We start from the raw sequence: 23,235 nt of genomic DNA, 5'->3' as shown, positions 1-23,235 counted from the left end.
GTAAATTTGTTTGTTTTTTCATTATTTACAACACACAAAGTGAGTGATTCATACACATTATCGTGTGGTCCAAGCCAACAAAATAAATAGTCCTCTCAATTAGCCTAAAGTCTTTGGCACATTAGCAATTAGTAGATTGGTAATTACCCCAAACGTGTTCAGAAAATGCAAGTTGCCTTGTAGAGCTGGAAAATGGGAGACAACTTTATCAACAACAGCTACTTCCGAATCCGTACAGAAACCACAAAATTGGCCAGGAATCAGGCTAAAAGATTTTGATGGTATTTATCCATAAACAATTCAATGATGACAGCACCTCATCTCTACAAGAATCTAGTCCGCAACCTCATTCCTTACAATAACTAACAGGTGAATGGAGGTTCATCACCTCATTTGTCTCAACATCATATTGAATCGGAGGAAGAATTTAATCCAGTATTTTTTAAAAAATTATAATTTTTAAAAATTTAAAAAAAATAATGATGAATACACTACCACCTCTCCGATTGCCAAATGATATGTATGTGAAATCATGTCCTTCCTCGATTCACATATCATTATTTCTAAATGTTCATTAATTTCCAAGGAGTGGAACGAATTGATTATTGACATGATAAAATTATCAATCGATTTTAACAAAATACAATTCAATGATCAAAAATTGCACTTGATGAGCAAGAGTAAATTTAAGAATTGTGTCGTAGATTTGAAAATTGATTATAAGAATATTACGGAATTAACAAATATTACTCAATTTGAACAGTTGAAAAGTTTGGATATTACAAGTAGTGAAATTGGTACTGCAGGTGCTAGATTCATTAGTCAATTGAAACATTTAACCAAGCTTGATATTGATTTCAATAATATTGGAGCTGAAGGAGCTGTATTTATTGGGAAAATGGATCAATTGACCTATCTTGATATTTCTGGGAATAATATTCGAGGTGAAGGAGTAAGATACATTAGCGTTTCTAGATTTGCATTATAATGAGCACTATGTATTCCATGGCCCTGATATAGGTCTTGAAGGAGCTAGATATTTAGGAAATTTGAAAAAATTAACAACACTCGAAGTTGGTTACAATTAAATTGGAAATGAAGGAGCTAAAATTATTAGTGAATTGGATAATTTAAGAGAATTACACATACAAAACAACAATTTGACAGTTGAAGGTGGTATCTCACTAACCAAATTGAAAAATTTAACATTGTTGTGCATTAGTAATAATATAATTACTGATGAAGGCTTAGTTCATTTATGTAAAATGAAACAGTTAACCCATCTTGACTTGCGGAATACTGGAATAACAAAAAAAAGTGCAGAATTGATTTCTAACGAGTTACCTAAATTGACGTATCTCAATATATCGTATAATGATATTAGAAACGAAGGTGCAAAGTATTTATCTGAAATGAAACAGTTGACGGCACTTGAAGTATACGAAATTTATTTAGATATTGAAGGGCTTTCATACTTAACAGAATTGAAACAATTAACAAAGCTCAACGTCAATACTAATTTATTTGGTGTTGAAGGTTGTAAGATTGTTAGTGGAATGAAGCAGTTGAAAGAGTTGTGGATTAATGAAAATGATATTGGAGATGAGGGTGTAAAGTATTTGTGTGAATTGAAATCATTGACTAGTTTGCATTTGGAAGAGAATAATATTGGAGTTGAGGGTGTCAAATCATTATGCTCTGCTAATTTGAGTCATTTAGCAACGCTTGAAATTAGGGATAATCAGCTAATAGAAGATGATTATCAATTATTCGAAAGTATGCCACAGTTGATTGACCTTTCTCTTGAGTGGTAACAAATCATATTGAAACAAGATAAAAGAGAAAACAAACAAATATATTTTTATTCCAGCTATGGTAAAGTATTTTTCATAACATACAATTTCAGATCAATGAGCTCGTCTCGTGGTGTAATGGTAGCATAGTGGACTTTGAATCCATTGACGGAGGTTCGATTCCTCCCGAGACGGTAAACGTGGCGAGCCATGAAATTTTTATTCGTGCATTTTCAGAACAAATCTGATCTTTAAAAAAATGTCGCCATCGCTTTATAACAACTTGAATGCCGACCTATTTATTCTTATATTTTCATATCTAGATTTAAGATCATTGCTAAATTCCATTCCGTTGACGTGTAGAACCTTTAATGAACTAGTAACAAATCCAAAATTGGATAAATTATTATTTTCTTATCACTTTAAACAATTTTTAAATAATTTATTGAATTTTCCTTCCGATCGTGCTGGTGATGATGAATTATTCAATTCACTAATTTACGACAATTGTTCAAAAAATAATGAGACTCATTGTAAAGCATTAATGAAGGATTTTGTATTGAAATTATTGAGTGAGGAGGAATTTATTCATGAAGATTATACTAAATATTCTGAAAAGGGAGGTGTTGTTGGAATTTCACTTTATTCTCCATGTGAGCTATTGAAAAAATTATTGAAATTCTATCATTGTAATAATGAGAAAGGAATTGTGAAGGAAAATTTGATAATTTCCTTACACAAATTCATGCTAATGAAACACGTCTGTTCACAACTTGGTAATCCATATAATTATTATGATGCTAGTCAAGTTTTGATTTTACTTTCCAAATCAGAGGTTTCTTTCGATTGGAAATCAACAATTGTTTACAAAATTTCTGATTTTAGACATTCAAAAAGGATGAATATTGGAAATGCATTTCTATCCATGTTAAATAACTTTAAACAACTAACTTCAAATCGGAAATTGCCAAAATATGTTTCATTATCATTCAACAATGAAATTGTAATTTCATTTAATGAAACTTTACAAAATGCTGAACCAGAAGAAGGATGGGAAAACATTTTCAAAGATTGTTCATCACCACCTTATGGAATGCAAGATGCATCCAAAGAAACTCAAAATTTAATAGAATACTTGTATGGAAATAATTCAGAACACTATTCATGGAATCATTACTTACAAAATGGTGATGAAACATGGTCGAGATATTGGTGTACAGGAATGGAATTTTGGGGCTGTCATGCAATGACTAGTTATAATTATGATAAGGAAGTTTTCATTGTTGCAAGTGCATCGACTAGTGATTAATTGATGCATCCCACAGGTTTCTTTGTAAATGTTTGGCCATTAAATTTGTAATAAAACACACGTCAAAAGTCAACCATTGAAAGTAAATGAACTAAAGAACTTTGAAAATATTAAAAAAAATGATTCCACCACCTCCCCCACAGGCCTCTATCACATTGTCTGAACAACGTAAACGAAAGAAAAGATTCGAATTGGCTCCTGTTGAATCTTCGCAACAATCGGATCAAGATTCGTATAATAATCCTTTCATTCCAAAACCTCCGTTGATGAGTCTTGCCAATGATATGCTCCTAGTTCCATATATTCATTACGGATTGAATAGAAATTTGACAGTTTTGACGTTATTGGACAGAGAAAACATTCTTACAAAGAGTCCTACATTAGTTTCGTTTGGTGGATCGAGTTTCGAATTGGGATATCAGAAAACATTGTTAATGCTTGACTTGGATCCTGCCACCAAATATTCAAAAGATGGAGGATTAGATACAAGTTTTGAATATGATTGGAAACCGATTCAGACAACAAATAATCAAGTTTTTGAGAAGGAAAATTTCACATGCATATTTGGAAATATGATCTATTCTAAACGAAACCAAGCAATCTATGTTTTTGGAAGAGGATGGTCCAAATCATGGGTTGCCAGTCTAAGTTTAAAAACTCTTTCTTGGAAAATGAAAGATGTTTCCATCAATCATCATTACGATCAAGTGAAATTTGCAATTTCTCAAAATGATGATCAATTTCTAATTTGCCATTCTGCCTCTCAATACTATGGACCATTCTATATTTCATTGTGCAGTTTTAGAGATTTGGAAAATATGTTCATGGATGAAGAGGTGAGAGTGGGCTTGATCAGTATTGAGGAACCTATTCTAGTGGAAAATAGTGAGATTCAGTCAAAAATGGCAGCTCCTATTTCAGATGGAAATAAGGTAGCTCTTTATGGTTCGACATTTTACGATTGTCAAAAGATTCACATTATGGATTTTGCAGAAAATATTGACAAGAGACAGTTTATTCAATTTGAATATCCAGAAAATTCATACATTTTGGAAATTCCACCTCATTTGAGGGAATTCAAATCAAAGCAACAACTATTAGTTTCCACATCTGGTTCGTTTTACAAGTGCAATATTGTTGATAGAAAGACAAAATTATTGAAATGTTCGAAATCTGCAATTATAATGAAACATCACAAATTATTTCCTCCATTCATGGCCTTCTTCAAGACAAGAAAGGACGAAAATCAAATAGTATATATTACCAACAATGATGTCTTGTTTATCTTGAAATTGGATTACAGTGTGCCATCCTATGCATTCAGAAATAAGTTGGGTGACATTTATTTTTCTGATATTTCAATTCAATTTTAGAAACAACAGTCTGAATTAATAATTATAGAGCTGGTATTGGAGTATAATCACGAAATTAAACATTTTTTTGAATTGAATACTTTGGTATCTAATTTAATAACCCTCTCCAATAATAATCTTCTATTGCAATATTTGGATCCTTCGAAGAAATATCCTTTTAGAAGGGCTTTTTCTATGACTGTACGAATATTAATATTACTCTTGGAACTTGTTTCAATAATTTCAAAATCCAAACACGAGTACATATTCATTATATCAGTAACTTTTTGTTTAACTTGATCCAAATTTAGTGAGCTATTGGTCTCCAACTTATCAATTTGAGTGATACCTATTAATAAAGGTACTGATTCGTCATCATGCATGTATACAATAGATTTAATAATTCTTTCAAAAACCCCATACTTGTCAACATCTGCATGTATCGGTAAAAGCACAATATATCCCCTTGCTCCTTTTAGTTTTGCTAATTCATGTAAATACTGCACAACATTATAGAAACTTACATTCCAGGAACAAGTAATAATCAGAACTCCTAAAACCAGTCTCCCAAATTTCTAATTCAACTTTTCTCTCATTAAATAGGATAGTTTTGTAAAATATGTCATCTATTGAATAATCATATTGATCATAAAATACATCATTTAAATATCTATGAATGAAACTATGAATTCCTGATCCACCAGGTCCAGTTATGCAAAGTTTAAAATTAGCCTTATTGGTATTCAAATAGTTTCTCCTTTCCATTTCATTCAAAATTGCAAAACTTCTCTTAAACGACCTCTTCCTCTCCACAAATTCCTGTAATGTTTGATCCTTTTTCTTCCAAACATCCCAAGGATTGATTGGTTGAATCATCTCCTTTCCATCCTCATTAATTTCCAATCTAATATGAATAAATTGATACAAGACCATCTTCCAATACTTCTCCAAATATTCCCGAACCTTTAATTGCTTGGAAATTAATTCAAAATTACATAAATTTTTAATATTCGACTCGAATCGTATCGTTCTATTATCGGTAATGATGACAAATTCTTCCGATAGAGTTCTCTCCTAAAGTTCATTGTAAACTAATTTTTCAAATAAATGTGAATTTAATCTAATGAAAGGATCTGTTACTTGATGCAGAACTCAATTTTCAAAGATCTTCAAATATTGGTGCATCCATATCTAGTAATAGTCGAAACGTTCTGATTTCTCCACTTTAATAGAACTAGGTCCAATATTGGATGCACAAATCGTGTTGATATAATATCTACCACCTGCATTGAAGAATCTGGGACACCATGAAAATCCTCCTTCATCTGATTCATTTGTATAGGAAAGCTCTCCATTTAATGGATTATAATAGCCACATGCGTCCATAACATTGAAGAAACAACATTCCTTAACATCAATCAATCCATTCATCCACATTCCACTCACAAATGGAGCCACACAAAGATTAGTATTCTCTGTTTCTCGTAGTTCCAAGCAATCCAGATAGGACGATTTCAAAATCATAATGCAAAAGGTCGCAAGAGGACAAACAATCTCCTGTTCACTCTCTGTCAAATAACCTCTCAATGCAATCACAACAGAATCTGAAAGAAGTGAAAAAGAATAGTCACCATAAATTATTGCCAAAATGGTAGCCAACTTTAAGTGGGATTCAGTTGCTGCATTACGATTATTCAGTTGGTAGTAAAATGTTTCATATTCACCTTCCTCATCTTTCAAATCCAATCTTGGCAAACATTCTAATATTTCCATACATTTACGAAACCAATAAAAAGGGCCCATGTCATTTGGTTCAGTCCAATCTTCTAGATTTTCCCGATTTTCCTGATCACTTGATAATTTAAAACAATTAATAAATTCCTCATGATTAAAAGTCCAGTAAAATTCATTCATATTATCAAACATCCACTTGTCATATAATATTTGCCATATTGGATTGCTCTTTGCCACTCGATTGAATTGTTTGGAAACTAGAGAGCATGAAGCAATCATGGTTGATAAATCAAGAAATAGAAATGAGTGCATCAATGTATCGGAACACATCAATTCGTTATCGGTTAACAAGCAAGGACTCATCGTGCTATTTTTTTAAAAATTAATAAATATTCAACTTTTCATTTCAGATTTGATTTATTGCAAATTGAATCCTGTTATCAAAGACACTAAAATTTGCCGACACCAGGGATCGAACCAGGGACCTTAAGATCTTCAGTCTTACGCTCTCCCAACTGAGCTATGTCGGCATCTTATTCAGTAATTCTATTAGTTCTTAATAAATTAATGTATGTTAAGTTCAAGCAAAACAAAACCAGTCAATGCTGAACTTGTTAGTGCCACAAGTACAAAAAACCCAAACTAAAGGTTCAGTTATCGAGTGTTAAGTCTCAAATTTGCAGTAAAATTACTAATTAAAAAAATGTCTCTCAACAAAGCCTGTATGAATGGTGATGTTTCGCAAGTTCAATTAATATTATCAGGTGATGAAGTAGTTGATATTAATGATCAATATTCCTATTCCTCTCCATTATATGCTGCTTGTAAACTCGGAAATATTGCAATTGTTGAATTATTATTAGCTACGGGACGACGAGTCAATATCAACAAGGGAGTGCACTGCTATACAGATTATTGTTCAAATCTATTTGCTGCCTATACGCGGGGTTTTAGAGATATTGTAAAGTTATTATTAACAATTGATGGCATAAATGTTAATGATGGTTGTTATCTAATGAGTACTTCATTTCAACATTATGATAAACAAGATTTTCCACTGTATTATGCTTGTAAAATAGGTGATTATGAAATGGTTAAATGGTTATTGAAATTTGAGGATATTGAAGTTAACAGAGCTATTTTCAATTATGATGTAAGTGGATAGTTCCTTTTTAGTAATTTTTTCATTGTGTCAGGAACCAACGAATAATGAATATGTTTATAGTACTTTAGAGCACGATAGTAGTGATTATCCTTATTTAACTACGCCACTTTATGCAGCATGCAAAAGAGGATATTTGGAAATTGTCAAATTATTATTGCAATTCAGAAATATTAGTGTCAATGAAGGGGAGGTTTCTCCTCTCTACGCTGCAATTATGGGAAATTATATTGAGATAATTGAATGTTTACTTTATAATGGTGCACTTGTGGATGAAAAATGCGAAGAGGCAGCTCAGGAAATGGATATAGATATTGAATCAATCCTATTACGCAAAACTATTACACTATTTAAAACTTTGGAAAGTAATGTATTTGGTAAACATGTTTGGAGAGGAGACATTTACATCGAAACAAGTAAAGGACTATAGTTACATTTGAACTATATATTGATTGAACTACTTTACAACTCTATTAGTGCAGCTACACCATTGCAGACAGGGACGATTTCATTGATGATAGTATTCCAGTTTTGAACACTGAAAAGGAAAAACAAGAATTGAGAATATTTAGACCAAAAATTACAAAATGGATCTATTTATATTGTCGTTGAGATATGGCCACAACTTGATCTTTTACTAATTTGTGGGAACATGCTTTACAATGAGAGTAGGTAAATTCTGAGACAAGTAATAGGCAAAAGTTGGTGGATCTGAAAAGACTGTACTCTTAACAACTTCTCTTTCTTCCTCACTCTGACTGGAAAATGCTTTTTTGATCATATCATCAACAACGAGTTGATACAGATGTGGATGGTCAATTTCAAAGGATAAGACATCACATTCAACAGCAGAATGACCATCCCAATCCTCCCAATCGATCATACCAATCATTTTATTGACAATAGCTCCACATGTTTCATACCAATCTCTTGCCTCCTTCTTCTCTTGGTTATTCATTTTAGAATAGGGTTCATACGAATCTTTGAGAATAGATGCCATTATTTGCTCATTCATCAATAGAATGGCTGGAAATCCCCAACTTCTGGAGTGAGGAGGAGGTCCTACAAGAAAAATATGAGCAATCTTGTCAACAATAACTTTGGTTTTGAATTCTGAAAGCAGATTTGAATTTGACATTTTTTTTGACTTGTGCTTGATTGTGTGAACTGTTACATTTATTATTTTTACACTCTATCACGTTTCGGAATTTTAATGTTTTTGGAAACTTAAATATCAAAACTTCATTCTTCAATAATTGTAAACCAAAGTACCGAAAAATATTTATATATATCAGATTGAATGGATGTTTCAACTTTGGAAGGTGTTGGAATGATAAACTTGGGGATTGGTGGAAAGTGACAACTCTCTGCGAATAATGAGTCGAGTTCTCTACTTGTGATGTCTAGCTCAACGATTGCCCAATCATATTTGGGGTATAACTTTAATGGTTCTTTTGGAGTAGCATGACAAATAATTCTTCCATTAAAAGCGTGGAAATAAGGAATACTTGAAGATTTTCCAAAAGATACTTTGGCTTCGTCATCCATAACTAAATCTTCACGCAATGTAATCTCTATACTTTCAAACATGAGATCGTTGAAACGGTCATGATTTTTGGTCATTTTTTTGTTCTACTTTTATTAAGGGTGTTGTTTCAATAGTTACAGCAACCGCTCAGAACCATGCCCTCCAGTCAGCATTCGAACTTGAGAGTTTGAAAAATGGAAACAATCATCAGCATCCTGAGAAGCTTCTTGCTTGTTGTTTGATGGTGGAAGTTTACCCTCATTAATCAAGTCAACTTGTTGTATAAAAATTTTCCCTTTTCGTCTGCCTTCACAACGCCATCTCTTCTATCAACATAATAAATTCTATTCAGTGGTTTTTCATTCCACTGAGCAAATTGACTAATGTAATGATCCCATCTACCAGAATTTTGACCATTAATGCCAGCATTTGCAACAGTTCTAACTCTAGGAGAACATGGAACGAGAGTGTATCGATTTTCTCCAGATCTAAGCATACTCATTCCATAATCATAAATATGTCTATTACTCTTCCAATCACCCCAATATTCTAAAAAGCTTTCCTTTGGAATACCACTGCCCCATCCAGGGAAATAATCTTCTTCCACAAGTTGATGGACTGCCTTATTTCCACATTTATGTGTTTCATCGTTTGATAATTTGGCAGCCAATGAAATGCAATCAACAATTGGACCATGAGAAAATGCACCAATTGCAAATATTTTCTTACTATTGTAATAAGATGCTTGTTTCCCAAACACAAAATGATATAAACTATAGTGGAATCTATAAAAATCAGGAGTTGGTTCCAAATCGTCCTCCAATGTAATAACATAGGGATAATCCAATTTGTGAGTCAGCAAATACAATCCATACACATAATGAGAATTTAAAACCAATCCAGTATCTAAATTTCTCTTGTCTAAACCTAAATTTCTCAAATCACTAAGAATTGGATGGAAATAAATTTTAACTTTCACACACTTGACTTTGATTAATTCCTCTACCACTTGATCAAAATCTCCACCATCAATGGTAACATATAAAATCGTGTGTGAAATGTCATCAATTCTACATACTGCATCCAGAACAATATCAAGAGGAGTTCTTCTCTTGAATGTTTTTAGCCAGATGGGTAAATGCCCTTCCTTTGGTTTCAAATGTAAATTCAATGTCAATCCCATTTCGTTCATCTTTAATTTTTCACTATTTAATGCTTCTCCATCCAATCCACGAGAAATACGATTCCAATAATCAGAATTATTATTTTTCCACTGAATAAAATCAGTTTCTATGGAAAATGTTGAAGGTGAGAAGTTTGGCCATGGACTATTTTCTGGTTTCGTAATGAAACTTCTCGGAGGATTCAAATTTCCACGTGTTGCACTACATTGACTATTTTGCATATTTTGCATGGTGTTGAAAGTGATTTGGCCTACAGGTTTGACAGGTACTAAATTGACATCTTTTGGTAAATTGATGATGAAAAGATCCTTCTCCGAACTATTATGTTTAGTTTGGTTTCGTTTTTCAAGTTGATATGTTTCGTATTTATGTGGTGTGGAAAATACGGAATAATACAAAAACGTGGTCATTAAAATAAATAAAACAACAGCTCCTCCAAAGATGATGATCTTCCTCCTATTTATCATTTTTTACTTTTTTTTTCAACAACTTCATTCTTTAAGATTTTTTTACAAATAATTATTAATATCCAATTATTGGATTGTGTTTAAATATTGTGCGAACGAATAGTATTATTTCATTCAGTGATTTTGCATTATCAAAATATATAATGTTGGAAATAGTTGTGAAATTTGATTTTTTTTATTTAAAACATGGTAAAATAATGAATTTTCTCATTCGCTTCATCATTCCTTGAAAACTGTAAAGTATTTTCTAACCTATTACAAAACCTGGATCTACAATACGGTTGGTTCCGTTTGTTTTAGAGCAAATCTGTTTGTTTCTGTGCAAAACAAGTTTTGTTGCAACAAAAAATAAAAATAGCTGCTGCAAAAAATTCTGCTTTGCAAACAGTATTTAGCTCGCTGGTAAAATGTTTTTCTTTTCCACAACAAAAAAAAACAAACAACAACATCAAAACTACAAATGACCAGACAATTGATTCACGGAAGACATCCAGTCCATGGAACCGAAGTTCCTTACAGCAAATATGCCTCCCTCTTTTTCAACATGATCACTCAATTCATCCCTCTTGGTACCATGCTCGCAATGAGCCACTTTAATGTTAACATTCCTGCTCAAATGTTGATCTTACCACTAGTCTATCTTATTTGTGGTGGAAGATGGACATTGTGCTATCACAATTTACTTCACCAAGAAAAGTCATTGAATCCAATTGTTGACCTCTTGCTTGGAGTTGGTTTCGGTCACTTGTTAACCTTCAAGCCAGGAAAAATTGGCCACGATTCTCATCATCATTTCAATTATGGCCAAGATAGCAGAAAGTACTCAATGGACATTGCACAAGATTACTTGACACCATCAGATATTCTCTACAGACATAAGCAAATCATGCAAAGAGATGCTGATTATTGGTGTAAATCATCACCAAATCGTTGGGTATTATTCATGAGAAGTTCACTCTTTGATTTTAATTATATCAGCTTTTATTTGAAGAAGAAGAGAGACATGAAGTGGAAGCATGCTCCAATGACCTTTGCTAGATTGGTTTTGCTCTTGGCTCCATTCTTGTTAATGAATCCTATTGCTTATTTAATTCACTTGGTAATGTGTAGACTTGTCATGACTGTAATTTTTATGGTTTTCACAACATTAGCTCATGAAGAAGGATGGTTCGATTCATTGGTTGACAACTTTTATCCTTTCCAACAAACTGTGGATATTAATCTTGTTCTTGAAATTTTGATTGGATATCACGTTCATCATGTCAATGAGCATGACAATCATCATATTTTCCCAAAGAGAGATGTCAGCATGTTGGAACAAATTAGTATCCCAAGAAGAATGGTCAACTTGTTTGCAAATTGTTTCACCAAGTTTGTCAATTATTCATTCTCCAAATTAATGAAAAGAAAGTCATCCTCTACAAATTATTCAACCATTCCTCAACCAGTCGTTATTTTCAAAGCAATATAGAGTCACAAAACAGCCACAATTCTTTGTAAATTTTCATCCAACATTAAATTATTAAAAATACCTATTCTACTATTAACAAGTAATACCATCCTGTCAATTATCGAACATGTTAAAAAAAATGGCGAAACACGTTCCTCATGGTCTCAACATTACAGAATTCTTAGCCTATAACGTATTCCTTTAGTAACGTTTCACTTTCTACATGAATTTGAGAATCAAGTTCAGATCCAAGATAAGCATATTGATAGCTCTAGAACAAGTAAATCTCACTTCCGCTGTGCCCATCGATCTCCACAAATTATTTCACCCTTGCTACTCAACCAACCATTATTCTCAAAGCAATGTAAATTCACATTGCCAACCCAAAATTAAATTAATTAAAATTAAAACTTCTTGTTATCACTTGTGATTCTCAACAGTGAGTCCCCAAGCAAAGAACATGAATGATGCATGTAATATTGCAGGAATATAAACAATCCCTTTCAGAAAGAGATAAAAGTAAAATTGTTTCAGTTGTGTTCTGAATCCACCATCAATTTCCGGAATAAAATAACAAATTGTCAATAAAACAAAACTAATTAGGATGTGTAGATTGAAACTCTTCAAATCATCATAGTGATCCTTTGGGTAGAATCTCATGAGCAAAATGGCAAGCGGAGGGCATAATACAATAAAGGTGATGACTGTGTAGACAACAGTGGTTGAGAGTTGAGACATTTTTTTTGATTTCTGACAATTGAACGGTTATCAGGTATCTTACTATTTTAATATTTGGAATAGACATGTATCCCAGAGACCAGATTTTCAAGCAAAATTCTGATAATTTAGTGTATTAATGAAAAAGTTAACAAGACAAAACGTTGAGGATGGGATTCGAACCCACGCGGATTACTCCACCAACTTAGCAGGCTGGCGCCTTAACCACTCGGCCACCTCAACTTGTGATCAGGTTTTAAAATTGTCTATTATCAGATTTAATACTAGTAGTGTAAATATTGGGTTATATCTATCATCTTGTGGTTACTCTCTTTCAATTCGATTCAATTTCAATTTTAATAGTTATTTTGAATATTTAAATTTATTTTTTAAAATCAAAAAAAATGAGAGGAACAGCTTCGCTGGAGCAAGATGTCCGATTTGCCAACAAGGACAAACTTCTCGTTCAATCAACAAAATTTCCTAAAGGCTTCGATATCAAAGTCGATATAAGCAAGGTAAATCTAGAAGTTTTTACATTATGGATTCATAAAACAATTGAAGAATTGACTGGAACAGATGATGACATGATTGCTGAATATGCAAATAGCCTTTTGATGGAGAAGGATTGTGATCCGAAGCAAATGCAAATACAGTTGGCTGGGTTTATGACTATTGATAAATCGGCCATCTTTATGAAGGAGCTGTGGAAATTACTAGTTGAAGCACAATCCACTACAAGTGGTGTACCAGAGGGATTGTTAGAAATTGAAATGGAGATTAGAAAGAAACAAGAGGAAGAACAAGAGAAAATCGGAAGAAAAATCAATGAAAAGATTATTCCAAATCAACACGGCAATAACAGATATTATTCTCGTAATAATAATGGCCGTGACTATTCCAATGATAATTATAGTAATAATAATAATAACAGAAATTACAACAAACAATCCTACCCTAAGCATAATTCTGAATCTTCATCATCAACTAATAGTGGAGAAAGAAGAGGAATTGAGTCTTTTAAATCCTATGAAGATGATAAATCAGAGAGAAGATTTAACAAGAGAAGTGACAATGATAATAATAATAGTGGAAGAAATGGATCTGATTATAACAACAGTAGCAGAGGTTCCTCTACAAGTAGCCAGATCAGTACGAACAAACCATCCTCTTCCTATGATTCTAGAGGATCATCATCTAATCAATCCTACAGAAAGGACTACTCTAAGGACTATTCAAAGAGATCTTATCCAAGCCCTACCAATAACAGCAGCAGATACAATGATCGTTCCTCTGGTAAATCATCCTCCTATGATGATTATTATAACTCTTCCGACCGTCAATACTATTCATCTGATAGAAACAGATCACCACCAAGAAAGCACTCTAAATATTCTTACAACTCTAGGAAACCATCATCTGAGAGATCAGAGCCGACACCACCTCCTTCATCATCCGATGACTCTGACTCTGATGGTCACAATTATATTAGTTCAAGAAGAAAATCCAATGAAAATTCCACTTCGGAAACACTGAGAAAGAAAGCTCTCGAGTCCATGTCCAAGAGTAAATCATCATCCAGTCAAGAAGAAGAACGATAAATAACAACAATTAAAAACCAAACTATTAAATTATTAAAATAATATTTAATAATTTAAAAAACAATTAAAATATGTAACGGTCGAAAAATGCAACAACAAGGCTTTTCACCATCATCAAACACCAACAGAAGAAGCACAACAACAAGCAATAACGGAAGTAGTGCAATGAATAATAACAACAATGGAGGAAAATTCATGCCACAGATAGGACTCTCCGAATTTGCCAAACTATCTGGTGATATGAGAGCAAGCTTGGGTCTCTTGGTAGAGAATGGTATTTGCAAAGTGAACGGCAATGCCTCTCTTATAGTAATGCCTTCCACTCCAAATTATGATTATAAGAGTGCTGGGGCTGATTTGTTGAATCCATTGCCAGCCTCTGCGAAGGATATCTATCTACGCAATCATGGAAACTCTTCAAATCCTTCTTCTTCAGCATCATCGAATCCCAATAGAAATACAAACAAGTTGGATGATGAATTCTTTGCTGACAATTGGTACTTTGTAGAATTACATCAGTCTATTTTGCAGGAATCCACCCATAGCAATGAACGTTATTCCAACTTGTAGTTTATTTGTTGCTTTAAACATCCAAAGACTTTTTACAAATATTATATAATTTTCGGAACAGACAGATCTCCATATACCGCTTGCCTCCTCACATCCAGAAGAAAAACACAATTGCTCACCAATCCTTAGTACTCACAATAAGAATGATCACTCTCAATTAGAAAATAATTTAATTATTAATTCAAAATCCTGTGGTGATGACAAAAAAGCTTTCATCAAAAATATTGAAATTATTTGCTAAAACAACAAAAAAACCAAAAGCTAAAAAAATAGCACAATAACAACAAGAACTTTTCCCATTCAACAACTCTTTAATTGAAATGGTCAAAATAAAGACAATATCAAGAGATGACGATACTCACACTCGTCAGACAAGTTATGAAACTACAAGACACTTTTCCGATCCAAATCCGGAACTTATTCATCGTTTTGAAAAACCAAGAGAATATATGAGAGCTATGAATGCTGCCAAGATTGATAATATTTATGCTAAACCTTTTCTTGCAGATTTATCTGGACATGCTGATACACCAACAACTATTTGTACAGATCCTAATTCACTTATTCACATTCTTTCGGGAAGTTGTGATGGGCAAATTCGTGTTTGGGATTTGACTGAACGTAAAACAATTTATGCAATTGATAGAGCTCACAATGGATTTGTTAATGGAATTGTTATTCCACCATATAGACATTCATCTGATTCATCAGAAAATTCATATTATTTCTCTGTAGGAACTGATAAACATTTGAAACGATGGGAATTGAATTTGAAAGTTGCTAATGTAAATGCTTTCCAAGCAAGTACACAATTAGGAAGTATTGGATACACAACAGCTGATTATATTGGAAAATCAAATAGTGGTGTGAAATTACCATCATATGCAACGCCTTTACAAGATGTTGTGGCACATAATGCTTTACTCTGTATTGACCATCACTATTCTGATCCTATTGTAGTTACTAGTGGTCACGAATATATTCACATTTGGGATTGTTCTGGACATTCTTCATCTAGTTTAATTCCTGGAGGTACATCGAGATTGATCTGTAAACAAGAATATGAACTTTCAACATCTACTGAAACTATTTACAGTGTTAAATTTAATAAGGTTGAAAAGAATTTGATTGCTTATTGTGCCAGAGATAGAACTGTTGGTTTATATGATATGAGAACTAATCAAATGATTCGTGCTGTGACAATGCAAACTAAATCAAATAAGGTTTGTTGGAATCCAATGAATCCATTCCATTTCTCTGCTGCCAATGAAGATGGTAATGTATATACTTTTGATATGAGAATTTTAGAAAAGGGACCATTGATGATGCATTCTGGTCACATTAATGCAGTTTTGGATGTTGACTATAATCCTTCAGGTACAGAAATTGTAACTGCTGGTTATGATAAGTCCGTTCGTATTTTCAAAACAGATAGTACAAGTTATAAGGCTCGTGAAGTTTATCACACAAAGAGAATGCAACGTGTATTCACTGTTAAATATTCTGGTGATGGTAGATATATTTATAGTGGAAGTGACGATCAATCTATTCGTATTTGGAAGAATGAAAGAAGTGCTCCACTCAGAGGAGGTGGTTTATCAAAGAAGGAACAAGCACAAATTGAATACAACCAAAAGCTTATTGAACGTTACAAGAATGTTGAAGATGTCAGAAAGATTGCCGCACACAGACATTTACCTCACAGAATCAAGACTCAATCAAAGGAAATGCAAAAGGAACGTGAAGCAGAAGAAAGAAGAGAAAAGGTCAGAGAAAGATTCACAAAGAAGAAGGATGATAAGAAGAACTCAATGTCTGCCAAGATTGAAAAGGTCAAGACAATGAGAAAGAGATTCTTAAAGGTTAACGAGTAAATTTGAATATTTTTGATAATGACCTAATCACTATTTAATAATCTGTCGAATTCTTCTTCTTCTTCATGAGCTGCAACTGGCGGTTGAGTTGTGATAACCTTGCAGGATGGAAGAACTACGCAAGCTAATTCTCCAGTAAGTCCTCCACTTACATCAACTAGAGCTCTCTTTTGACTAACTTTAACTCTATCCACTTGCATGTGGCCAGAGACAATTCTTCGAGTTGAATCTTCATGTCCATCCATACTGGAAAAGTTTCTTTCTGAGATTGGCTTAATCCTTGGAACCATGATGTCTCTTCTCATGAGTGGCAACATTTGCTCTTTGAGGGATGAAGATGTTTGAAACCCTCCATGAACAAAGATATTCTTCTCATTGTACAGCATCCAAGGCATATTCCTAAAGAATTGTTTGTGAGACTCTGGCATCCTTCTAAGGAGAAGGTCTCGATCTCCAATAACATCATTGTCCTTGCGTCCATCCTTTGTACAATAACTGTAAAATGTGTTAAATGAGGAATAGGTAAATCCAGGTCCCCATCTTCTTCCTTGTAAATGCATATGTTCAGATCCGTTTCCTTTCCATAACTCATAATTTTTGAAATACCCCTTACAGGTTGATCCTAGTGATTCTCCTTCTTTAACTTGATCATCAAACAGTCCTAAAAACATTGCCATTGCAAAGTCATGATTTCCCATCAAAAAGTGAGTAGTTCCAGGTTTTCTACTCTTTTCCAATTGTATTAAATATTCAATTGTCTCCTTAATCTTAGGTCCTCTATCAACATAATCTCCTAGAAAAACTAAATGATACTTTTGATGTAAATCATTTCCTAGAGCTTCTTCCAATTTAAGCATTAACAATTTCAATGCACTCAAATGTCCATGTAAATCTCCAATGGCAACAATATATTTCGAGTCAATAAAATGTTGTTCCATCAACTCCTTCTCTTCTTCATTTTGAGTATTGTAAAGGTAATATAAAAGATTTCTAGAACTCAATTCCAAAGGAATTGGATGATAAATATGTCTATTTGTATTGGACATTACCGAGTTGGTTCTATTTCTTGAATTGTTACTACTGTTGCTATTACTCGATGGAGCAACAGAACCAGGGGACATTATCGAACTTGTTTTCTTTGTCCTTGATTGCATCTTTTCATCCTCAGCAATTTGTTCATTATGAGCATTCAAATTAGATGCAGTTAATTTACTCTTTTGTCCAACACTGCCACTGCCGGAACCAACAACACTTCCATTCATCATCATTTCTTGAAAACTTCCATTACTACTACTAGAAACATGAACAGTCGACGAACGACTCTTTCTCGATAAGGCAGAACCAGGAGGTGACCTCAAACCTGCCGGACTCTCCACACCACTCCTCCTTAGTGCTGATGAGGATGATGCTAACGATGGTGACGATATTGAATGATTAGGGTTACCCGAATTAATTAAATTATAACCACTACTACTACTGCCACCACCACTTCGGGGCGTTGATTGTTTGCTCATTTTTTTAAAGTAAGGAAAAAACCGACTACTGTTTTGGAGGTAAATTTAAATTTGATGGGAATTGATGGAAGTTTTGATGGACAATGAAAAGTGAGATATTTCATTAATAGATTTGGTTGATATTTGTTGAAAGAGGAATAATTGAATTAAGGGAAAGTTGTGGGATATTAAGGAAAACTGTAAAGTGAATAGTCATCTTCTTTAAGCGAATAAATATGGAAGGAGCGGAACAAGAAAGGAAAGATGAAAAGATTGTTCGATTTCGTAGCAATGCATTTTCTGATAAATTGTTGTTCAACAATTGATTTTATTCAAAATTGTATTGAAATCATATCAATAACATTAAATTTGAATGACAACTTCGTCTTCATCTTGCTCTTCTTCATAAGTAGCTCCTTCATATTTCTTGGAATGAATGTGACCATTGTGATGATGATTATTTGATTGTTGTTTTGAAATTGGTTTTGATTCAGTAATGCTATCGAATTGTTGTACGAAAACATCCTTCTTTATCACACCAAAACTAATCATAATCCAATAAACTATGACAACAATTGTAATTGGTCCAATTATTCCAACAAGTGCTCCCCAACTCAATCCAGAAAGTACCATCCAAGGAGCTCCATTTGACTTATAATAAACTAAATACGAAACAAAGTACGAATTATTATCACTCGTATAACAAGTGACATTATCACCTGATGAATAGGAAATATATGGATCAACATTTGGAAAATCCAAAACAGTTCTCAAATTAGACTTTGGACATTGAATTTCTCCAACTGATACCACAACCTCAGAAGTGGACGAAACATTGTTAGCAACAGTACCATTAACATTCCATAAACAAACAAGTGCCGAACAGGTATCCCCAACATTGGTCACTTGTTTACATGACAATGTCGGATGAATAATGGTACAATTATTGGCTATATTATAGGGATGTTCATCGACATCTCTTTTTTTGAATTTAATTAAATATTATTAAAATTCCGAATGTATTGTGTGATTTTCATTGTCATCATTGTAGATGGTGATTTGATGAAAATTGTGAACACAAAAAAGTGAACGAATAATAACATTGTTTTTTCGGATTAAGTCCAAAATGAAAATGTTCAACAAAAACTTACAAAGTTGTCAGAACAGAAAAGAAAACTCCACACAAGACCAGCAAGGAAGCAGCAATGAGCACTACTATCGAGATGGGTTTCAATAGATTTGTTGGTTGCATCATTTTTATTTAATTTTCAGCAAATATTCAACTTTGCACAACGGAACTATTGAAGAAGTGTGTAATTTGGACAACCAGAGGATGCATTTTCAATGGATAATGAAGTAATGGGAAGCAAAACAGTCAATGATGGGTTGGTTTGCTTAATGGAAGATTGTAGGAGTGCGAATGTGGTAAGTGTGAACGAAACTGAAGAAGGAAATTACCAAGCATTGCTGAGCACTTTATTACAAAATGCTTTACAATAGAAAATTAAATAATACAATTGTTTCATTCGTCAAAATCTTCTATGTAACCACATCATCCTTTTGGAATCGGGAGTGGTACAATTGCTATTGACCAAAGTATTGTGAGTGTTGGATATAAATTCATGTGGGTACAATTTCGTTACGGAACTACAACAGTCATAGTTATCAGACATGATGCAGATGCAACATGGAAGCAATTCAACAATGTTCTGAGAACGTGGCTAATACTCAATACGGTGTTAAACTCCAATATTGGTTTCAGAAACAGTTGGTCCTGGTTATGCTTACATCCTATTCAACACATATCTCCTGGTAATATTTATGAAAGTATTACATATGATTTGACAGGACAGCATGTTTGTAGTTGTAGTTTGAATATTGAGGGAAATGTTTTCAAGTGGTTGTCCCTTTGTTAATTAATTTTCTATAAATTGTTCTATATATTAATACAAATTGAATTAAATTACTGCTTTGGAAAGTAGAGTGCTCTTACAACTTTCACTCTTGGACAATCAGTTGATATTATTTTAGTTTCAGATTCTTCTACGATTGAATGTTTCTGAGACTTGTTATATTTGAGAATAAAATGTGGTAAAGCTTTTGAGTTGTTTTGCAGACCCTTTCTACAAATATCTTTGAGTTCTTTGATGGATTCGAAATTTTCTACTGTTTTGGCACATGAATACTCGTTCAAAATGTCGAAAGCAGTTTTTCCAAAACAATTTCTTACCACATCAAACCTTAATCCTTTTTTGATAAGTGAATGCAATAAAGAATCTAAAAGACTATTGTAATAATAATAATCATTTTCAATTATGAATAGGCAATATCTTATAATCCAATGGGAAAAATCATCTCCATAACAAGATCCTAAATAAGATACATTTGTTAACTGAGTCAAATCACTTTGTTCTAATGAAAAGTAAAAAAATTCATTATCGGATTCACAGCACAAGGATATAAGTTGAGGTTTCTTTTGTGAATAATCAAATGCAATTGTATGCAATTCATTGAAAATGATGTCCAAATTAGAATAACTTAATAATAGATACATAAATCTATACATTCCAAAATTGTCACTGTAGGAGAAGAAATTAATATTCAATAATCCTAAGGGTGCCAATTCTTTAAGAATTGAAAAATATGGTAAATAGCATTTTTGGATGGGCATTGTTTCATTAATATCTTTGCAATATACAATATCTTTCAAAGATAATCCTAATCCTTCTCGAACTGTTTCCACTATGGTACTGTTGATTTTGGATTGAAAACTTGAAGAAAAACTAGTCAAACAATTACTTAGGTAGTGAACTAAATGCTTGCCGTTTTCATCTCGGTAATTAATGTCTTTGAATTCATCATAACTACAATTTTTCAGTAATTCATTTCTTGTGGCATAGAGTATCCTTAAATCAACCAGTTGTCCATCTAATAATCTCAATTTAGCATCCTCAACACACGTTCTAGCAAAATTGTAATAATTGAATAGTTTCTTTTCAGAATTTTCAAATACTCTATTACAACATTTTGAAAAGCCAATTTCTTTTGGTGTAAAACCGAATACATTTTCTTCATCTAATAAATTAGACAATTCTTTTTCTGAGTTATGAGACAGACAAGGAATTGTGTGATAAGGAGAATCCATCCAGCGATTATAAGTATAGCTATTGCTAAGATAGTAATGTAAGATATTATTTCCGTATACGTCTCGCGTGTCTATATTACATTTAGCTTTGGAATAATCATCAACATGAATCATGCATGGTGTAATACCCATCAAATCTCCAATATTAAAGTCGAGAGAAATGGATGCCAACTTGCATTTCTGAAAAGTATCTCTATCAAAACTTGCAGCAGAAAATTTGTACTTTCCCAACCCTGATAAGTCTATGCTGTGCTGTGTACAAAACGAAGCAATGTCATTCTTTTCAAGAGAGCATTCTATGAATTCGGTTGTTATGTTCCTTGCTACGTTAATGTGTATAAATGGAAGTTTTTCAATAATTTTCAAACAAGCTACACTATGAATAGGAAATTTGAAAATCTTAAAGTTTGGATACTTTTCATAAATGCACTTGAGCATATCAGTAGTTACTGAAATACTGACATACTTGAACATATGGTTCTGAGAGATATTTTCATGCCATATGTGAGAAAAATAATCTATATCAAAATGGAAATTTTCAATAATCATCTTACAATCGTTTACATTACCATTAGCTATATAACAAAATAGCAATAATTCAATGTTTCTTAGGAAAATTTTAGGTAAAGAAGTAATAAAACTTTCCATAGAAATCTTGTTGGCTGGATTTTCATATTGGGTAGATATCCAAAAAACATTTTCATTTCTTGCTGGTTGTGGCTTATGAGGAAAACTATCGTAAACATTAGTCATGAATTCATTACTTAACATGACAGGTTTCATTCCTGTTCTAAAATTTGTGTGATAATATTTTACGCTCGGCATTATACGCCTTAATTTAGGCAAACTCATTGTAAATCCAATACCCAAACAATCAATGTAATAGTTTTTACCAAAATGTTTGGAAAATGACACCAGCTCTACTCGATTAAAGGGATTACATCTACACAATCTCTTCATCTTCTTTGAAAAATCAAAGAATACTTCCATTGAATCTTGTTTCCAATATTTGTGCATTCTAGCTTTGGGCAACTCAACCCAAGGATATCTTACAATCTTATAAGAATATTTCAAATCCAGAGTAAACATTGAACGATAGGCTTCATTGCTTGTTTCAAAATAAGTTATATTAATTACTGATGGCTTGTAACTCTTAAAAGACTCTAAAAAAGATTTGCATACAAGAAAGAGAGGACGACTCGGAAGATCAAATTCTAAATATTCATCAGAATCCATCAATTTTTCCAATTCTTCACTCGATGATATTCTTGGATAATTAGGAACGAATAACAAGGGATGAGCACAAATATCCCGAACATAATCAAGCCACGATAAAATTTCGTGATGAATTTCTGAAGGAAGATTTGCCAGCCCCACTTCTCTCATTTTTTTTGTAAACTTTCTGCAACATTTCATAATTTGAAATTGCACCTCCAAGAAAGATCGATACACCTCAATGCTTATTGAACAAAAAATTAATAAGAACACCAAATTATAAAGGTGAGCCAATTCGTGTTAGAAAGAACTTGGAACATGATAGTAATTTACAAATATTTGCCAAGTTCATCCAAAATTAAATAACAAATATTAAAAAAAATAAGAATATAAATACTTGATGATTCCGCCACCACCTCCAAACGAACCTACCAATGTTCCACCACCACCTTCGGGATCGACTGTTCCTCTTCCTCCATCGTCATCGATGATTGCTGCTTGTATAAATAGGAAGAATGTTCCACCACCTCCTCCACCTTCGAGTGTTTCTGTTCCTCCACCTCCTCCAGGAGGTAATCATATAATTCAACAACCACCAGCATCGGGAAGGGTCAAGAAAAAGTGGACTGTTGAAACTGAGG

At 33.0% G+C, this 23,235-nt stretch overlaps 15 protein-coding genes and 3 non-coding genes across 18 annotated transcripts; 10 read left to right on the top strand and 8 right to left on the bottom strand.

Annotated features, from left to right (window-relative positions):
• Window positions 1-532: 532 nt before the first annotated feature.
• On the top strand, window positions 533-988 carry NAEGRDRAFT_75240 (uncharacterized protein; the record flags this gene model as incomplete). Its single annotated transcript, XM_002669799.1, has 1 exon — window positions 533-988. The coding sequence occupies one exon, from the start codon at window positions 533-535 to the stop codon at window positions 986-988; it is 456 nt and encodes a 151-aa protein (XP_002669845.1).
• A 277-nt stretch (window positions 989-1,265) lies between these two features.
• NAEGRDRAFT_75239 (uncharacterized protein) lies at window positions 1,266-1,814 on the top strand (the record flags this gene model as incomplete). The annotated part of the gene is made up of 1 exon (XM_002669798.1): window positions 1,266-1,814. The coding sequence occupies one exon, from the start codon at window positions 1,266-1,268 to the stop codon at window positions 1,812-1,814; it is 549 nt and encodes a 182-aa protein (XP_002669844.1).
• A 103-nt stretch (window positions 1,815-1,917) lies between these two features.
• On the top strand, window positions 1,918-1,988 carry NAEGRDRAFT_t771. The gene has a single exon. It is a non-coding gene; the product is annotated as a tRNA-Gln (tRNA).
• Window positions 1,989-2,337: 349 nt separating this feature from the next.
• Window positions 2,338-3,102, top strand: NAEGRDRAFT_75238 (uncharacterized protein; the record flags this gene model as incomplete). The annotated part of the gene is made up of 1 exon (XM_002669797.1): window positions 2,338-3,102. One exon carries the CDS (start codon window positions 2,338-2,340, stop codon window positions 3,100-3,102), a length of 765 nt encoding a protein of 254 aa, XP_002669843.1.
• A 119-nt stretch (window positions 3,103-3,221) lies between these two features.
• On the top strand, window positions 3,222-4,475 carry NAEGRDRAFT_75237 (uncharacterized protein; the record flags this gene model as incomplete). Its single annotated transcript, XM_002669796.1, has 1 exon — window positions 3,222-4,475. The coding sequence occupies one exon, from the start codon at window positions 3,222-3,224 to the stop codon at window positions 4,473-4,475; it is 1,254 nt and encodes a 417-aa protein (XP_002669842.1).
• Window positions 4,476-5,645: 1,170 nt separating this feature from the next.
• On the bottom strand, window positions 5,646-6,551 carry NAEGRDRAFT_75236 (uncharacterized protein; the record flags this gene model as incomplete). Its single annotated transcript, XM_002669751.1, has 1 exon — window positions 5,646-6,551. One exon carries the CDS (start codon window positions 6,549-6,551, stop codon window positions 5,646-5,648), a length of 906 nt encoding a protein of 301 aa, XP_002669797.1.
• Window positions 6,552-6,645: 94 nt separating this feature from the next.
• On the bottom strand, window positions 6,646-6,718 carry NAEGRDRAFT_t768. The gene has a single exon. It is a non-coding gene; the product is annotated as a tRNA-Phe (tRNA).
• Window positions 6,719-6,891: 173 nt separating this feature from the next.
• NAEGRDRAFT_75235 (uncharacterized protein) lies at window positions 6,892-7,780 on the top strand (the record flags this gene model as incomplete). The annotated part of the gene is made up of 2 exons (XM_002669795.1): window positions 6,892-7,341; window positions 7,385-7,780. The coding sequence occupies 2 exons, from the start codon at window positions 6,892-6,894 to the stop codon at window positions 7,778-7,780; spliced, it is 846 nt and encodes a 281-aa protein (XP_002669841.1).
• A 207-nt stretch (window positions 7,781-7,987) lies between these two features.
• On the bottom strand, window positions 7,988-8,488 carry NAEGRDRAFT_75234 (uncharacterized protein; the record flags this gene model as incomplete). The annotated part of the gene is made up of 1 exon (XM_002669750.1): window positions 7,988-8,488. One exon carries the CDS (start codon window positions 8,486-8,488, stop codon window positions 7,988-7,990), a length of 501 nt encoding a protein of 166 aa, XP_002669796.1.
• A 104-nt stretch (window positions 8,489-8,592) lies between these two features.
• On the bottom strand, window positions 8,593-8,940 carry NAEGRDRAFT_75233 (uncharacterized protein; the record flags this gene model as incomplete). Its single annotated transcript, XM_002669749.1, has 1 exon — window positions 8,593-8,940. The coding sequence occupies one exon, from the start codon at window positions 8,938-8,940 to the stop codon at window positions 8,593-8,595; it is 348 nt and encodes a 115-aa protein (XP_002669795.1).
• A 27-nt stretch (window positions 8,941-8,967) lies between these two features.
• NAEGRDRAFT_82033 (N-acetylglucosaminylaminotransferase) lies at window positions 8,968-10,536 on the bottom strand. Its single transcript, XM_002669748.1, has one exon. It carries the CDS (start codon window positions 10,527-10,529, stop codon window positions 9,144-9,146), a length of 1,386 nt encoding a protein of 461 aa, XP_002669794.1. The 5' UTR covers window positions 10,530-10,536; the 3' UTR covers window positions 8,968-9,143.
• A 453-nt stretch (window positions 10,537-10,989) lies between these two features.
• On the top strand, window positions 10,990-12,000 carry NAEGRDRAFT_75231 (uncharacterized protein; the record flags this gene model as incomplete). Its single annotated transcript, XM_002669794.1, has 1 exon — window positions 10,990-12,000. One exon carries the CDS (start codon window positions 10,990-10,992, stop codon window positions 11,998-12,000), a length of 1,011 nt encoding a protein of 336 aa, XP_002669840.1.
• Window positions 12,001-12,399: 399 nt separating this feature from the next.
• NAEGRDRAFT_75230 (uncharacterized protein) lies at window positions 12,400-12,717 on the bottom strand (the record flags this gene model as incomplete). The annotated part of the gene is made up of 1 exon (XM_002669747.1): window positions 12,400-12,717. One exon carries the CDS (start codon window positions 12,715-12,717, stop codon window positions 12,400-12,402), a length of 318 nt encoding a protein of 105 aa, XP_002669793.1.
• Window positions 12,718-12,858: 141 nt separating this feature from the next.
• On the bottom strand, window positions 12,859-12,939 carry NAEGRDRAFT_t767. Its single transcript has one exon. It is a non-coding gene; the product is annotated as a tRNA-Ser (tRNA).
• A 161-nt stretch (window positions 12,940-13,100) lies between these two features.
• Window positions 13,101-14,297, top strand: NAEGRDRAFT_53975 (uncharacterized protein; the record flags this gene model as incomplete). Its single annotated transcript, XM_002669793.1, has 1 exon — window positions 13,101-14,297. One exon carries the CDS (start codon window positions 13,101-13,103, stop codon window positions 14,295-14,297), a length of 1,197 nt encoding a protein of 398 aa, XP_002669839.1.
• An 87-nt stretch (window positions 14,298-14,384) lies between these two features.
• On the top strand, window positions 14,385-14,867 carry NAEGRDRAFT_53974 (uncharacterized protein; the record flags this gene model as incomplete). The annotated part of the gene is made up of 1 exon (XM_002669792.1): window positions 14,385-14,867. One exon carries the CDS (start codon window positions 14,385-14,387, stop codon window positions 14,865-14,867), a length of 483 nt encoding a protein of 160 aa, XP_002669838.1.
• A 320-nt stretch (window positions 14,868-15,187) lies between these two features.
• On the top strand, window positions 15,188-16,741 carry NAEGRDRAFT_75227 (uncharacterized protein; the record flags this gene model as incomplete). Its single annotated transcript, XM_002669791.1, has 1 exon — window positions 15,188-16,741. One exon carries the CDS (start codon window positions 15,188-15,190, stop codon window positions 16,739-16,741), a length of 1,554 nt encoding a protein of 517 aa, XP_002669837.1.
• Window positions 16,742-16,755: 14 nt separating this feature from the next.
• Window positions 16,756-23,196, bottom strand: NAEGRDRAFT_59846 (uncharacterized protein; the record flags this gene model as incomplete). Its single annotated transcript, XM_002669746.1, has 2 exons — window positions 16,756-18,283; window positions 23,027-23,196. The coding sequence occupies 2 exons, from the start codon at window positions 23,194-23,196 to the stop codon at window positions 16,765-16,767; spliced, it is 1,689 nt and encodes a 562-aa protein (XP_002669792.1). The 3' UTR covers window positions 16,756-16,764.
• Between the last annotated feature and the right edge of the window lie 39 nt (window positions 23,197-23,235).

This window comes from Naegleria gruberi (genome assembly GCF_000004985.1).
Source record: "Naegleria gruberi genomic scaffold NAEGRscaffold_78, whole genome shotgun sequence".
NCBI classification, from domain to species: Eukaryota; Heterolobosea; class Eutetramitea; order Acrasida; family Naegleriidae; genus Naegleria; species Naegleria gruberi.
The sequence above is the reverse complement of the archived record's forward strand: the minus strand, read 5'-3'. Positions and strand labels throughout refer to the sequence as shown.

Coding starts and splice junctions, on each gene's coding strand:
- NAEGRDRAFT_82033 (XM_002669748.1), bottom strand. CDS start 10,529: ATGATAAATAGGAGGAAGATCATCATCTTTGGAGGAGCTGTTGTTTTA.